Source organism: Anser anser (genome assembly GCF_964211835.1).
Source record: "Anser anser genome assembly, chromosome: 1".
Lineage (NCBI taxonomy): Eukaryota > Metazoa > Chordata > Aves > Anseriformes > Anatidae > Anser > Anser anser.
Genome location: NC_139720.1, coordinates 71,648,664 through 71,665,939, shown reverse-complemented (window position 1 = coordinate 71,665,939; position 17,276 = coordinate 71,648,664). Strand labels below are relative to the sequence as shown.

Sequence of the window (17,276 nt, the reverse complement as noted above, 5' to 3'; positions counted from 1 at the left end):
TTTATCCTTCCCTCCCACCCACTCATGCCATATGACATTCTCTCTAGCTGAGACCACTCCTACTTTGTTTAACTGAATTTTCTGAAGAACGGCTTTTTAGAGTATTCTCCAGGACATCGCAGTAGTAGGTATTATTGTATGCATAGTCCCTTAACAATTCCATTGAGACTCATTGGAAAGTATGATACTGTTACATTCCTTGATCCACAAAACGGTGACTACGCATAGCTGGGACACAAATATCTGCAATGTACCAGAAGAACATTTCATACTGTGTTGGCCACAGAGCTCTTCTACTGAAAGCCACGCTGCTCATCTTCTGAACCTCTGTGGCAATGGGATCCCAAAGGTTATTATTCACCTGTGACTGATGAAATGGTACCTGCCTTCAGTGTTCAGTTGCCCATTTAGTTCTGAGTGGCCAGAGTCAGGACCACTGCTGAAGCTCATGGCCCTGTCCAAAAGCCAGGAATCAGTGCTCTGACAATGATTATTTACCATTTTCTCATGTTACATGCTGTATTTGGTCATGTTCAGTAACTCTGTAGTAATCAGACAAGATGGAACGGCAGCTTGTCAGCTGACTTAATTAAAAAAACATTTTTTTTTTTTTTATTATTGCCTCTCACACATCATTAATATTCTGTCTAAGACGCGCCTGCTATCTAAAGATTGGAATCAGTCTCACAGTGCTCTTTCCAAGCTTGAATTCCCAGACACACAAATCTGGGAAAGAGTTTTAAAGGGACAGGTAATAGAAACTAATTTGATTACATTGAAATGGACCACTCATTGGTCCAAATTAAATTTATTTTATTAAGGAGTATTAAGGGACCAGTCTTTCAGGTTGCTGTTAAATGCAAGGCAGTCTTTGCTTCCATAAATATCAGTGAGAATAGAATATATTTAGGATTTCCCAGGAATCAGGTCTTTGCTCTGCAGACTTCTGTTCATTTAAACAGTTGGTTATGTAAATATATTTAAAAGAGTTGAATAAAAAGCACTACACCCTTTTTAGTTCAATTTGTTATTTACATATTTAGCAACAGTGTTCTACCATCCCTTTTCTGGTGTGCCAGGTAGGACCCATTTCACAATGACAGTATATCAGCCAGCATATGCACTCAATTTACAACCAAATTACAAGGAAAAAAATCTAGCATTTAAAATTATATACAGCACTTTATTTAAACAGCGATTAGCTTTCATCAACAGTACGTGCATTTTTGTTTTCTTTAAGAAACCTTGCCATTCTCAATCACAGCTGCAGCCCTCCTGCAGCACTGTGTTACTCAGTGACTTGAACTGAGCTTTACAGATACTTCACAGCCAATTACCATACAGGTTTCTTATGTTAAAATTAAGGCAACTGGAGTCAACAACCGCTGCTGAATGAAGGTAAAAGCTTGAGAACATTTTGCATAACAGTCATCAGCGTAGCTGATAGCTATTAGAGTGTTCTTGTGCAGTAAGCCTACGCAGATACTATCTCTCTTGCCTGTCTGTTCCAACATGCATTTCATCTTATTTGCAACCCTTTGCTTTAATTAGCTGAAGTCTTTGCTTCAGTCTTTCATATGTCAACCAGCCTGTGTACACTTCCATATTTTTAATCAGTAGCCTGTTGTCTTTACTTTGTCATTCACACTAGCATATAAATCTGCCCTTCTTATGATCCTCACTGCTTGGTAGAAGTCAAAACATGCTGTTTAATTTTCCTGTTCACTGATTTCCATTTGTTTCATGTTCAAATGCTGGCTCTTTTTTCCCTTTTAGGCATGCTGCGAGCATTAAACTTAGTGATTAAATGCCAAAAAAACAGCCCTTTTTCCCCTCACGCCCATGAATGGGTCATCCTAACCCTTGCTTAGGTGCTTACCTTACCCAAGCATTCTGTGCGTGTGCAGTCAGCCTAAATGGGGCTGGCTGCAAGGGACTGGCACAGGCTGACATAGGTTAGCTAACGACGGCTAATAAAACAGGTGCAAAACTTATGTGCTCTCCTAGGGGCGTGACTGGCTTTTTGCTGCCGCTTCTATTTCTGTTTTTATTTAATCTACTACAGCAGAATATTTCATTTCACCAACAACACAGCTGAATCCTGAGACACCAAGACCAGATGTAAAAGCATGAGAGGGTGGCATGTGGCTGTGCTCTGGCTTTTAAATTTTCCGGTTCATTGGTGGGGAATCCGAGGTTATCTGTAGCTGTCTGACAGGTGGGGTGGCTGGCCCTGACATCTGTGCCTGAGGCTGATCCCCAAAGTGAGCATGGAGCATGGTCAGGATGTCATCTAGCTTCTGGTCCATCTGCATGACCTGTTAAGAAACCAGAAAGCAGATGAGCTGTCAAATGGCTGCATATGCTGCTGGTGAGAGGCAGTCATTGGTGAAAAGCTCAGGGAGGTGAAAGCTTGGCAGGGAGTGCTGGCATCTGCAGTCCCCAAGAACCAAGAACTATTCCAGTTTTGTGCAGTTTGCCTCTCTAGCTAATAGAAAGTTCAGGGATGCTATGAAGTAACACGGAAGGGTGTAAAACAATGTGACATGGCAGCAGAAGGCCAGGACGTTTGGTAGCCCCAGCACTTGACCCCTTCTGTCAGCCATTTTGTCTCCCAGCATTTTCCCAGCATTGACAACTTCTCTTGATGATGATGCATCCTGCAAATATCTGCCCTGAAACTATCTTTCCTTCTTAGGTTTATCCTGTCTCCCACCTCCCTTCCCTCCCCCACCTCCCCCCCCCCCCCAAAAAAAAAAAAAAGTCATCACCAGCCCTAGTTTTGTTTTAGTATGTTAAGCTTCCCATTCCTGTCTTGGGAAACTAAACTGCTCCCCTCCCTTCACACTGTAAATAGATGCCTCTGTGATACATGTTGCAGTCAGAGATCCTACTAGATATGATGTTTATTCCCATGCATTGTTAGGATAGCCTACCAAAAAACGCATAATAATACCAATGACTTCATTTAAAAAAACAAACAACCATTGTATAGGAAGCTTGACATGCTAATCTCTCTTCTCATTTCATTGCTCTCCATCTGAAACTTCTCATGCAGTCCCTAGACAGAGGAGTGTTTTCTAATTATTATTATTTATTTTAAGCAGGGAAAAGCAACTTTCAATTTCTTCCTACCGCTTCTTGGAATCATGGCCTCTATCTAGGAGCCCAAAGGGGCATTATTGTGTTGCTATGATAGGGCTTACATTAACTGCAGATGGCATCCTGCTCAACTTCATGTCAGCCAGCAGGACAGGCTGTAGACTGTTGACTGCTGTAGTTTGCTCTAAAGGCAAAACTGTGGCCAGCAGCTTGTAAGCCATTGGGATTGCTTATAATGATGCTTGAATACAGTGCAGCTTTGTGTAATAGATGAGACCAAGAAAAATGAGCATTTTTAAGAACATTGGATGATTTACTTTACAGTTATCTCCTGTGAAAGTCTGAGCCTCTGAAAACTGTGATCTGTCCCAGTGGGTCTAATAAACTTTGATAGCAAACCTTTTAAAGTGATATCAGATCTAAACTGAGCTTTCATTAAAAAGGGAGAAAGAATGAGAGTGAGAAGGATTCCAGCCTTTTTCTGTGCAAAGATAACTTTGGAAATAACCATTGGTAGCATGGACTGAAAGTTTAGCAGGCAGAGATTGCTTTAAAAACCGGTGCAAAGAAAATCATGTTATCTGCTTTCCCTTCCTTTGCCTTTTCTCACTCCAAGTGTCTGTTCCCCTGGGGGCCCCTCAAAACTCAAGGTACCGGGAGCTTATTTAAGCTATATAATTTTTGCAACCACTCTTCTCTCCTATATACAATCTGCTGCTCTCTTGGTGAAGGATGATTGGAGTCTCACTCCTGCCTCATGAGGGGAGATGTACTCATCTCTCAATTTGGATTTCAATTTTGCTTTCACAGCTACTGTGTTCTAGCAGAAATGCCCCTCTCCCTGTCCCTGCTTTGGTGTGGTTATTCTATCCAAGGCAGTATTTTCAAGCAGTGAAGAGGGGGGATTTATGGCGTGGGTTGGCTAGCATCATCTTTCACCATGACTTCTACTGGGTGCTTTCAGGGGCACAGCTGGCACCTCCTGAGCAGTGGCCAGGATGGGCAGGGCAGCACTTGTGGGTGTGGGAGGGCTGGGGATGCTCACTGCAGCACTCCCCAGGCGAGGGGCACTTGGTGCTTGGCTTCAGGTGAGTCTTAGCTGAACAGCAACTCATTTGTGTATTGATGATCTTTGGTCAGGCAAAGGGACCCAGAAAACTTGCTTCTGCCTCCTGTGCCACCAGTGGCAACTCTGATTTTTCCCCTGTCTCATGAGATTCTGGGAGAGAGTGGGCAATTGTGGCAGGTCCCTCCCTCTCTCATGCGGTCACTAACAGAAGCATCCTCTTCTCAGGCAAAGCAGAAGCATCCTCTGCTAAGCATGAACTTGGTTGGAAGTCTGGAAATCACTAGCAGCTGAAGGGTTAAGCAGCATGGAATTAATTTAAAAACCACAGCCTTTATTTTCTTCTCCATTCTTGAAAAGCCTGTTTGGCTGAAGTTGGTAATGACTCAACAGAATCTTTCTTAAGCAGAAATGTTGTGCAGAGCAGAAACTAAAGCAGAACGAATATATTACAGTAGGCTAAAGAAGGTGTAGGCAGGGAAATGGGATCAGGCAGATGAAAGATCTTTTGGGGTTTTCTTTTGTAAGGTTTTGTTGATTTTGATCTGCACACTTGATCTTAGATAAATTATGCCTGCTTGTTCCATGTCATTTAAACTTGCTATATTTCTTTGCATTTTGCTAACTCAGTAAAAGAATGCAATAGGAATAATTCCATGCGCTTTTCTTTCCAGAAGAGGAGGAGGGTGGAGAATGTAAATATTCATTTGTGGGGGAAAAAAAAGAGAAATTGATACATAAGGGAGTTGATTACACTATACTTCTGTCACACCTTCCATGCGAAGAACTGCAAATGCTTCCTCAGCATTAACAAATCAGGGTGCACAATTCTCCAGCCAGATACACAGGAGAGTTTTAATGGACATCTTTGAGATTAGAAGCAGGACAGTGCTAATTTAGTGACCTGTAAAATGTGGTCAGTGGCAGGTCTCTTCTAAACCTTAGCTTTGCATTTTACTCACAATATCATGACACCACTTTCTTGCTTCAGATACTTTAACATATGCCTAACTTTTAAAATGCAACTGAGCTGGTAAAACTTTAGTTAGAAAGACAAATTCTTAAGTACCTTGTCAAATTGGAGCCTGTATAAAAAGAGTTCAAATCTAGGGGCTAGTTAATCCAGATTAAAGACTGACAAGAGAGTTTGGGACACTTAAAGGCTTGACTAAAGTCAGTAGGATAACTTGTAGGATTTAAAGACTTTTCACGTGGATAAGGGTTTTTCAGAAAAAAGGCCTGGTTTTAGATTTCTCTCAAACCATCTAGCAGCTACTGCTTTCCTTAAATCTTGCTGCAAACAGGATGAGCTGCTGGTTTTGAATAACAGAGCCAGACAAGTGCACGGGTAAGGGGTTAAATTGTGCAACATGTTTCTCGGCTGAGTAAAGTGAGAAGCCATCCGGCCCAGCCGAAGAGTTTCCAGAGAGATGTGATATGCCCCTCGCAGGCTCCTTGGAGACAGGTGAGTTTGGCAGCTGTCCATGGGCAAATGGCAACAAAACTTCTGTTCTCCCACATCACAAAAGAGCTCCAGAGACAACCTATAAAATTGTTAAAATGCTTTTATATCCTTTCAAGTGCCCTGTAGAAAGGAGACAGCAAAAGCAGTTTAAAATATTACACTGTTGTTATTGGGGCTATGAGGTGAGATGAAGGAGTGTTGAAATGTATATTCATTTTAACTTCCCCCCCGCGGAAAGGGGCTGGATTCCATGGTGACATGCAGGGCTGATGGACAAAGAAAACATCTTGCAGCCAGCTCCAGTGAGCCACAGCAAGCCCTGAAGGGGAACCGGGTCAGTCACCTTCTGGGACACAACATGTCCCTGTCATTAACCTTGAGCAACAGGTTGGCTTTCACATTTGTGGTTGCTTTTAAGCCTCTCTTCCTGAAAGCTAGTTCTCAACCCCTTATCTGAATACCTCATTGAACTCCCGTTGCAGAAATGCCTTGTGGCAAAGAGGATTCTAGGAATGGCAGCAGCACGGAGGAGGACTGGCTCTTACTGGGGATTTGTCACATGCTGGACAGATTCCTAACTCCCCCGAGAGCTTTTTGACATGTTTTTGCACATGCACACTATAAAAAAAATGCATGTGTGGAAAACTCAGTTGGAGCAGGCACATGATCTCTCCCAAATCCTCTCACTTTAATCCAGAAGTATCCCTCCCCCCATGTTGTGCCTATCTTTTTAATATTATTTCTGGAGGCTGGAAAAGCCACTATCAATTATGTGCACAACACACTAACTTGAACTGTTTCCAGAGGAGTAGCAGAAGGGGAGGATGGTCTGCTGGAGCACTGAAGTGAATCTGCAAACCTACAAACATGCTCATATGTTGCTAAGTAGGTGGAGCTTTGTATCAAAAGTTAAACCCCATAAATCAAAATAAATTGCTGTCACCTCCTTAAGACTCTGCTGTCTCCCTGCCCGTAGCGGTTCTACATGAACCGATCAAAATGGCTGAGCTGTACAGCCTTCATGCAGTTGTCTGAAACATGTCTGGGCTGCTGGTGCCAGGGATGCAGCATGAAATGAAGCAGGGAGAGAAGACAGACCAGTTTGTTTTATCAATCAAAATGTCATAGAGCAACAGTAAGTTCTGCTGTTTTAAGCTGGATCAACGTTGGCTTCCTATTTGCCTAATTCAAGCAGGGAAAATTATGAGACTGTGCCAACGGGCCAGCCCAAGTTGTAGTGGCAGGGCTGCCACACTGTGCTGTTGAGCCCCATGTCCTGCTATTGGAGCCAATGTATGATGAATGCTTTGGTTCTGAATGCCCCAGAGGGCATTCAGGCTTTCTCTCCCCAACATCATCAGCCCCCATCCTACAACAAAGAGCAAAAGTAAGCATGGATGACCAAAAGCCAACAAAGCACAGTGGCCATGGGAGGCGAGCAAAGGCATTCCCAGAGTCTCTACAAGGTGTTATGTGATATTTTCCAGTGATGCTGCAAAATGAACCACACACAGCTCTGGGGCCAGAGCTGCTGTGGCCAGTTGCCCCATTGCATACAAACACAACATTGCAGCCCAGGGTTTCCAAACCACCAGGGCCCCCACTGAACACCCCTTCTCTAGCAGAGGCCCACCTCTGGGCTCCCTGTCCTCCTACCACCTAGACATGCCCTCCCAAAAGCCTCCCATTTCCTCTGTTTCCAGCCTTAGCTGCAGCTCCGTGCTCCTAAGGTAGCTAAAATGAAGCAGGCTCCATTCGCTCTGACATCCGAACACTGTTTGAGAGCTCTAACCCTGACTGCTTTGGAAAGAGTAGTCCGATGGGTAGGACTTATTTTGTATGGGGAGAAGAGAGTATGTGAAACTTTGTCTGTCATGAGCATTGACATATTTCTAAATTTCCCAACTTGTTACCTGTCACAGGTCACCTAAGATCTGGTTCACAGGGGGAAATGGTATTAATTTAGCAAAATCAGATACGATTTAGTTAAACTAGTGCAACCCATTTTATGGATGTTTCCATTTCTGACTTGTGTAACATATTGGTTTAGCTTAAGCTTGTTATCCAGATATCTGGGTCATTTTCTCATGTTGACTAGTTCTGTCACACAATTTTTCTCCTTGCACTAGATGGTGGACTGATTTGATTAGATCCTTTAAAGCCTATGTTTAGCTTTATATGCACATTTGGTCTTGTCTGCCTACAGTTACATCCAGTTATTCAAACATACTAATTGCCTATCGTACAATTTGAAGTCTGAACTGTTTATTTTAGGAATCACTTTATTTTTTAGCATGTCCCTGTATGGATTTATTGTCATCCAGAGACTGCTGATTCTGTGAAGGGAAATATTTTCTCTACAGCACTACATACAAAACAAAGCTCTATGCAAAACTCTCTCCATCTCACCTGACTTGTCCCCCATTAGCAAAATTTCTCTGAGGTTAAATAGTGAAGCCATTTTTCCCCACTTTTTATCATGGCCAGCCAATGTGCATACTGACATGGTCTGTTGGAAGCTGTCTGTAAGGAAGCAAATAGCCACGCCAGCCACAGAGACCACGACTAGCTTGGGGAGACTTCTCTTGTCCGAGGTACAGCTCTTGTTCAGCTTCCCGGGGGCTGGTCCTACAAAGCGCTTATGGATGTGTTAGCTTGAAGGCTGCGAAGAATCTTGCTGAGTTCAGCAAATATTTAAGTGCTTTACTGGACTGGAGCCAGAATGGTCAACAGTTTGCAAGACAATGCCTTTAGGATAAGCTTTTGGAGTCTCCTAAAGTACTCATCCACATATATACACAAGGATATATCTACACCACCATTTTTTCAGTCTCTGAGGAATGGTAATTGGCATACACCATGGCATCCTTTATGAAATGATTTTGGCATTAATATTATCAGAGAACTGGCAGTGTGTCTCTCCTTTTATAACAACAACGACAACAACAAAACATCTTTGATGAACAGGCTCCCATTAACTGACTGTTTTGGGGATGAGTTGTAACAGATTTGAAATTGTCCTGAATCCTAAAACAATGTTGTACCCCAAAGCAAGGTTGCTGGGTGGTACGAACACAGGGAAACATCTCACTGTGGCATGTCAATGGTAGCTGACTGCCAGCACTCCCAGTCCCAACATTTAGCTGTGCAGCTCCTGACTTTGTTCTGCTGAAAGTAAAAATAGTGAAAAAAAAAAAGGTTTAGTCAATGTGAGCTTTTGCCACTAACCTCAAAAGTACATGAGTAAAAACAACACAGAAACCTTTTCCATGAGAGCCTGTTGTTCTGGAAGACCAATTCTCTTTGAACACCAAAATATATATAAACCACCAGACTGTCTTCTTTGACTTATTCTACATACATACCCCTTAGCAGATATCAGTTGTTTATTTTCATTCCATCAAACTTATCTGGATAAGTCCACAATTTTCCAGGCCTCCCTTCCTTTATTCCAAACATCCCCACCCATTCTTAGGTCAGGTTTTACAACTTTTGGTGGCCTAAAATATAGTAATCTTTATTTTAAGTATAGCTTCACTTGTTTTGGTTTCCATCTACCTTTCCTGTTTAAATGAAAACACAAGGGTCTGTCTCTCTGCGCTTTGTTCCTGGGGTATTTCCTGCGGGTACCCTTCTGGTGAGCATTATATACTTATATTTCCTATGCCATGGTTGCAGTGATGAACCTCTGCAATATATGAGTTGTGTTTGCAGGCTCTGGTCCTGGTGTAAGATGCCATTTGCCTAATTGCTAGGCAGCTCTCAAGAGTTTAGCTCTGGATTTCTGAAACAGATCTGGTTCACATACAGATTATGTTATAAGCTTTACTGCTTCGGTGAAGGTGTGACTTTTTTTTTTTTAAATTTCATTTTTTATTTTTTATTTTTATTTTTATTTTATTAAATGGATTCTAACTTCCTAAGTAAATGAGATTTACCTGATCATGTATCTATGTTACCACAGCAGGTTTGGAGTAAGCTGGCTAGTTTCAGACACTTTTGACAGAGGGACAGAATTCTTACAGATAGAAAGTTTGGACAGCTTACTGAAAGTCTGCTACTTGTGCAGAAGATAGACATTAAACTTGGTGCTTCATTGAAGGAAAGACAGAAGAGGAAGGTGAACCATATTACTAGACCCTAGAGAATCCACACAGGATGCCCTGACCACAGGAAAAGCTTTATTCTCAGCTCTTGCCCCTTATTAGTCTCAGCTAATCAACCACAAAATACAGAGCTTCAGGAAACCAGGCAGCTTCATTTCTAATGCTCCCAGAAGTACTTGTTCCCAGCTGAAGAAATTTGAGCGGTGCCACTCCTCGAGTGGACATGAGAGCTTTCCACAGCTGTAATTACGCAGCAGCACTTGGTTGCTGGATATGCTGCAACAACTGAGGGAGTTTGTCTCATTTTAGCTACGTGCACATGCACCTGTGTGTCTGTTTGCAGCCAGTGCTTTGAAACATTTGTTTTTTTTTCCCCTCATGATTTTCTCCTGGTAGGTAAATCAGTCTTTAAAGAACTCCTTTTCTCCTGATTTACATACATAAACGGTTATTTTTGTTGTTGCAGGACATTTCATTCTTCACCCTCCTCCAGATTCTGCTCAGATCCTCCCTGTAATCTTGCCATCTCTCTTTGCGACATCGCTGTTCAGCCACACCCTGGATGACGCACTGCCATTTCATAGCTCATTATTTTGTGTGGCTACATGTCCTGCTGCAAAACCAGCATGGAAAGAAACAACACAGAAAAATAACAAAGCTAGTCCAGCCACAAAGGTGGATATGCAGCTACTGTGAGTCACGCTTTAATTTCACAATAAAGCAACCTTAGAACTTATGTTCTAAGATGCTGATTAATTTAATTTTTAAATCTCTAAACAATAGTGGATGGAGAGAAAAAAGAAGATAAAAAATGTGACACAGTATTTAAATGGTGCCAAAGGAGCATTGAGAAAGAAGTGACCTTAGCCTTTCACGAGATGAATGTGTTAAGCTCAGCATTTTAGACGGGTGTAATGAACTCAGTATTTATGCCTCACCTAAACCTTTAAAGAAATAGTACCAAACCATCTACACTTTGTTTGTTTTGCCTTTACTTTTGCTTTTTTAAGCTGTATTAAATTTTCTCCCTAAGAACAAACTTTAGCCCCACCAGCCTCATGACTGGTTTTTCTTAGGTTAGCTACAAGGATTACTTATGCTGAAATCAGTGCATGAATTCACTTAGTCCAGGTCTAATAACCTGATATCTGGTTATGCTACCATCTGGTTAGCACAACCGGTGGACTGTGTTTACGGGGTAACATTTGTATGCCTTATCACAAGTATTGATACATAGCTTCCCTCCGTTGACACACTTGCACACACAAAAGCTTTACTTCAGGTTAGCAGTCCATCTTTTCTTTTAGGTTGGCAAGAAAGGCAAAGGGAGAGGGAGTGTTGCTACTGGGAGGAGCACAGGCATTATGGTGATGGCGATCTAGATAGTAAGACATGTAAGTACTAGAAAAGTTCCAGGCTGTTCTTGTAGGACTAGACGAAGACTTCATAAACCTGAGCTCTGATTTACTCCCCAGCACAACCTTCTTGCATTTAGGACAAATCACTCTCTGGATAACCCTCATCAATATTTTAGTCCCATGAATCAAATAATCTGCCATTCCTCTTTTTTTTTTTTTTTTTTTTTTTTTTTTCTGACATGAAATCATACGAAATTGATGTATGTCTTGGTACAAAACAGAAGTCACAGACCGACAAAAGATAATTGCAGTCTAAAATGTTGACTCAACTGCTGGCACTAGGGAGGAAGCAAGAGAAGATTGGTCCATGTTGGAAGAGGACAGGAAGAGAAAAGATGGTGGTGTCCCTTTGTCTTTCCTACTCTTGTCTCTTTGAGGATTGAACTGGACACAGCAGAGCAAGGCTAAAGTATGGCACTGTAGTTACGCCAGGAAAAAAAATAAATATATATATATATGTATATAAAAAATATGTGTAAAAACAGAAAGCAAAAAAAAAATGATTGTCTAGAGATCAGAGGGTGTCATCTGGGAGGCCACCACCTATGCTTCACTTTTCAGTTCTGCCAAAGAGTTGTCATACAATTTTAGCTGAACCCTTTAGCAAAACTTAGGGTTGGTCTGTGCACAGACTTGTGCTGATGTCAGGAAATCAAATCTGCAACACACCTTTCATTGTTCCAGGGGAATCTGTGCCTGGACACTCATTTTGCTGTGCCTTATTTCAGTTAGACTGATAAAATAAACTTGATAGGAGCTAACTTATATAGATCATGGAGAGTGAAAACCGTACCTTTGTACTATGCATGATTGAAAAGTGTGAATGAAAACTTCTTCCCTTACTTCTCTTCAGCTCTGCATGGGAAAAGCCTCTAGGGTCACCTTTATATAAAAAACTAATTGAAACTCTCACACCCTCTGAGAGATACCACAGGTCTTGCTTAATGTATGCAACACAATTTGAGGAAGAAGCTACAGAAGCACAAAGTAGTATTATGCATTTAAATAACAAGGATTACAAAGCACCATTCTCTGCTCATTAAAACACAAAACCCAAAGCAAGTAAAATATTATCAGACGATGCTGGTTGAGGGTGTAGCTGTTCTTGATTCTTATGATTTAAACATGCTTTTCTGCACCCTATGGTTTTAGCCTGTCTTGCTTATCTGTCATTTGATGTATTTTACTAGCTTGCTTGTGTATATCGAGCCTGATTAACAGCACTGTCACACATATATTTTGAAAAAATTCTTGAAAAAGTAATGGGAACTGGTGGACTGTCTGATCTGGTTTTGCAGCCACAGTGACCTCACATTGAGGATGTTTCTGTATCAGCTCAGTTGCACCAGGCCACAGTATTTGTTCCCAGATCTGTAAAGCCACAGGCACAAAATGCAGGAAAAGCAGCTACACAGCAAGAAAAGTTTTCTGACTTTAGATGAGATTGCTCAGCACCTGGAGGGATCTGAGCAATAGGTGGGGTGAGGGTCTGTGACAACATAAATCTGTGCATGAACTAGCTATAGCTACGATAATTGTGGATGCAGAACACGAAAACAGTCTGCAAGGAAAATGAATTTGACTGGATTTGTCTTTTTTCTCCTTCTCAAGCTAGAGAACTAATTGCATAATATGTTCTGTAGCTAAAGAGACATCCACAGGGATTTAAAACACCGATTGAGAGTAGGAGACTGAGTGAAATAGTTTTTCCCAATCCAGAAACTCTTCTGTGGATCTTTTCCTTTTCTTTTGTGCTTGAAAAATAACAGAGAAGTTTGAAAAATCAGCATTGCTACATCCCCAGGGGAGACTCAAATAAAGCATTAATTAAAGTTAAGAAAGGGAGGTGTCTTATTTGAACTCTGCTGAGCTAGATGGATTACCTATGAAAGCTGGCATTGACGGGACAGCTGTATGAAGAAGCCTGTGGCAGAAGTACCAGTGTCTTACAAAAACAACAGGAGACAGGGCGGGAGACTCAAACCCATAATTGCCAGATAGATTTCTTCCTTGTAAGGCATATGCTAAGTCAGCAGAAACCTGCTTGAGTTTTCTGCTGTGAAGCACTGCACTGTTAATTAAGGAAAAAAGACTGTTGTACTTACTATCACTCTTACAGCTCTTTAGCCTTATACTGCAGGGAATACTGCTGGGGAGAAGACTATTATAGGTCCTGCTCACAGAAACAATCATTTTCCTCTTGCACACCCCTTCTTTTTCATATTATATCATTGCAGAGAAAAAGCACAGCAATAAAAAGGGACATGTATTAACACGAACATTGAGGTGTAGGAGTATGAGAATGGTCTGGTAAAATTTCACTGCCCCAGCATTTAGTAAAATAATTTGAACTGGTGCTGGAATTTAATTAAGATTTTGGATTACTGCTTTTTTTTGAGGTTCTACAGGTAAAGCTGGGAAGCCACAGAACACAACTTTCTGCTGTGAGGGAAAACAGATCTTTTTCAGGTCAATAAGCTATAATTCATTAATAAAATAGATACTTGTTGGGACTACTGAGACCCTGGAGATTTAGTTGCTTAGCTTCACATCTACGTGCTCATATATTACTTTTCCTAGCCATGAACTATGACTTTGATCTACAAACTCAATATAATCTATAATATGTCAAGTGTGTCTAAGCTGTATTAAAAAAAACTGCCTGGGTTATTTGTTGTTCTGCAGTGTTTCTCATCCCTTCAGAGCAAGTTTATTTAACTCCATATGGAACTAGTTATCAGTGAGAAGGAAAGTAAGATATCTATCTTTTCGCTAATTAATACTTTAGAAAGCTTTCACTTTCATGTTTTCATGCTTATTAAAAATCCCATCTATGACTGGGTGCTGTCTTTCTGCACCAGTGTAGCGTAAAACAAAAATGACCATCACCATGAATACATGACATTGAGGCTCTGGTTTTGGCTGTCTGACCACTGTGCTTGGATTCCTTCACTGCATGCCCAGCCCTGAAGCCAAGATGAAAGAGTGCTTAAGCCCTGCTGTTGCTGCTGCAAGGCATTGCCCTGCCTACCCCAGCTGCAGTATCCTGCCCTCTGTCCTGCAGTACATTTACATGGTCCATCCTTGCTGGGCTCAGAAGCAAGACCAGGAAAGCATAAGGTGAGGTCACTTGTCTATTTCCTTGCACCATCCGAAGATTGTCTTTTTCTGAAATTCCCCCAAAGCAATCACCACTCTTCTGAACAGTTTTTTTTTTATTTTTTTATTTTTTACCCTTAATATAAAGATAATTAGGTTAAATCTATTAAACGCAAAGCCAAATAAGTTAAATAACTACAGGTCTACTTTTTTAGCATCTTCAGTAACATCAAAACAATGCTGGGAGCAGTAGCTGCAAAACTATCAGGAAGAGTTTTCCCTAGAACTAGAATTAAGGAATGCGAAGCATTGTCAGAATAAGTCTAGGGTGTGGACACCAGTCTCTTGCTTTCAGTGTAAGACTCCTTCAATGCATGCCTGTCTCCAGCTCCACCAGGTGACACCGTTGCAAGTGTATTAGCAAGAGAGGACTCTCTCCATTCTCTGGCTCTAGGTTGCACTGGCCCATGAAGAAAAGAGTTTTGGAGAACTGTGCTGTAGCTGGCCATGTGCCTTGAAGATGTCTTGGAGTGAAAGATACCTTGTCACAGGACAAACTCTCTGGTGGCAAACTAGTGCTTTCATTTCTCTCCTGTCACCTCTTCTCACACCAGCATATGTGAGGACACTGACAGGCCAGACACCAGCTCTCTGTCCTGCCCCGGCCCTTGTCACCAAATCAATCAGGGTAAGAGGTCCCACCATGCAAGGTCCTCCCATCCCTGCCACCAGCCTTGCACCTAGGGCCATTGACGCCTCCTCCACCATACTTGAATGGTTCTTTTACTAAGGCAAAGGTCTAAGTGAACCAGGGCCATGTGCTGTGCTCCAGTCGAGGCGTCCCATTAAAAAAAAAAAAAAAAAAAAAAAGGCCAGAGGTCTTCTCCCAGCCTTTCCTTACCTCTGGTATACTCACCTGAAATGTCTATGGTGACGAACACAATTGCTTTTTCTAGGAATTTGAACTAAGGTTTTAATTAACTAGGAACTAAATTTCCTATCCTGCAAAAAGATTCAAGATAAAAACAGAATCCTGCAGACACAAGACCATACCAAATGAGGATGAAAGCAGATAATTTCATTTCTTTGTTATGAAATCTAGATTTGTTCCTTTTTTATTTGTTAATAATTTGCAGAAGACAAAAATCACAGAAATACATGACCCCACCTGTATTCATTTTGAAAACACTGAAATACCTGTATTCCAATCCTGACTTGTTTTTCCTTATTGTTCCTAAAAAGTTTATCAAACTCAACACAATTTCCTGAGACATAGCGGTTCTTCCACATTTTGCTGAGGAAGAAGTGTTTCTATGTAAAAACTCCTGCCAGCTCATGTTCAAACATTTGTGACAACATACGACTAAAGCATGTATGGTCTTGCACAGACACACAGGGTGTAAGTGCCAGGAACCAGGCTCACTGGCACAGCCTCTGGAGCAGCCTGGGAGAGATGCAAGTGATGTGCTAGGCAAAATGCAGGACCTCTGGGTCTCTACTCCCCCAAGCTGTCTAGGGGCACTGAGCTGAGCCCTCTCATGCCCTTTCTTTCCTCTCCTGATAATGCAGGGAGATGTCCACACCTCGTCTCACCTCTCACTATCTACCTGCTGTTCTCTCTATCACAGGAAAGGAATGGAAGCATTTTCATTCAAAATGCTTCTGTATGATATACTTATCAGCAGCCAGCTATTTAAAAAGATCTCCCATAGCCTGCTGGCACTGTGTGGAGCCCTGCACATTGCATGGATGCGAGGCTTCCCCCTGCCCAGGGAGGCTGCTGGTCTCCTGATGCTGGGGACCTCCACTGCATGCCCCACATCTACAATGTGGTCAGCATCTGCCATGTGGCCTCTTACACGTCACCACTATTTCAGGGCTGTTACTCTTCACCTCTATCCTCTTCCCTTACAGTAAAGGTGGAGAGAAGCAGGGTCCCCAGGGCCAGAACTACAGCATGTCCCAGTGGGGTAGCCAGACATGCTCAGCACTGTGCAAGCATGTCAGGGCTCTGCCCCAGTGCTGGAGGTCTAAACGTGACAGATACTCCAGGAGGGATACTATCTGTCATGTTTTGAAGGAAGGGCACTGGTATAGAGGTTGGTAATTTGGTCCTCATGGTCTTCTTGGCTCAGACCCAGCAAAGCAGCTATGCACACGCTTGGTAGGAAGCACAAGAGGTATCACCGAGACTTCACCCTGCCTCTGAATGTCCATCTTGTGCATAGCCACATGCAAATACACACATGGCCACTAGGTGTAATGGGGCTTCCAAGAGGCTGAGTTACCTCCAAGGAGAAGAAACCACCACCAACACAAAGTCACAACTCTATCTGTGAAAAAAGATAGGCCCTTCAGAAACCTGCCCAGCTGTCACAGACTACTTCAGCAAAACAAGGGCTCTCTGACTAGCCGAGGTTTCAAGGAAATGCTTCCCATGTGACTGAGGAAGTCTCATGAGTGCTTGGTAGGAACACCAAATCATCAAGCAGCTCCTGCCTGGCTTCCCCCCCCACTGTCCTGGTGGGACCAGGGCAGGCAAGGTGGGGGATTGCTCTGCTGCAGGCAGGTGAGCCAGTGTCTCTGCGAAAGATGGCAGACATTGTCCTGTTCACCCTCAACAACTGGGCACCACTGATGAATTTGGAAATCTGAAGTATGATTTTAAAGCTGGCCATGGAGTGCACAAGTGGACCTGTGTGGGCTATTGGGAAAGATTAAATCCTCTTGTTAAGCACAGGGCAGCATGCTGTGGCAATTAGTATGTTAAGCAGAGCTGAGAAAGACTTTTGCAATGAAACCAAAAACTTGGCTGACTCCCAAAATCTGCAAAGGTTCAAGAACCTTTCAGTAAACCTGGACTGAGACTTGGCAGATTTATAATTTCAAGGAGGAACCATAAAAAAACACCCTGGTTGTACATGACTTTGAGCCTAGACCAGGCCATGCTTGCCACTTTGGGAGTTTTGCTTTGAGTTTTTTTGCACACAAATCCAAAACACAATGTAGACTCAGCATGG

General features: G+C 42.3%; 1 protein-coding gene across 1 annotated transcript in view; it reads right to left on the bottom strand.

Annotated features, from left to right (window-relative positions):
- Positions 1–1,162: 1,162 nt before the first annotated feature.
- The window catches only part of LOC310892362 (potassium voltage-gated channel subfamily KQT member 1-like), a 522,172-nt gene continuing 506,058 nt past the window's right edge, over positions 1,163–17,276 (bottom strand). The window contains exon 17 of the mRNA XM_083820035.1: positions 1,163–2,318. Within this exon, the coding sequence (XP_083676161.1) occupies positions 2,163–2,318 (156 nt within the window). The 3' untranslated portion in view covers positions 1,163–2,162. The remainder of the gene's footprint in view (positions 2,319–17,276) is intronic.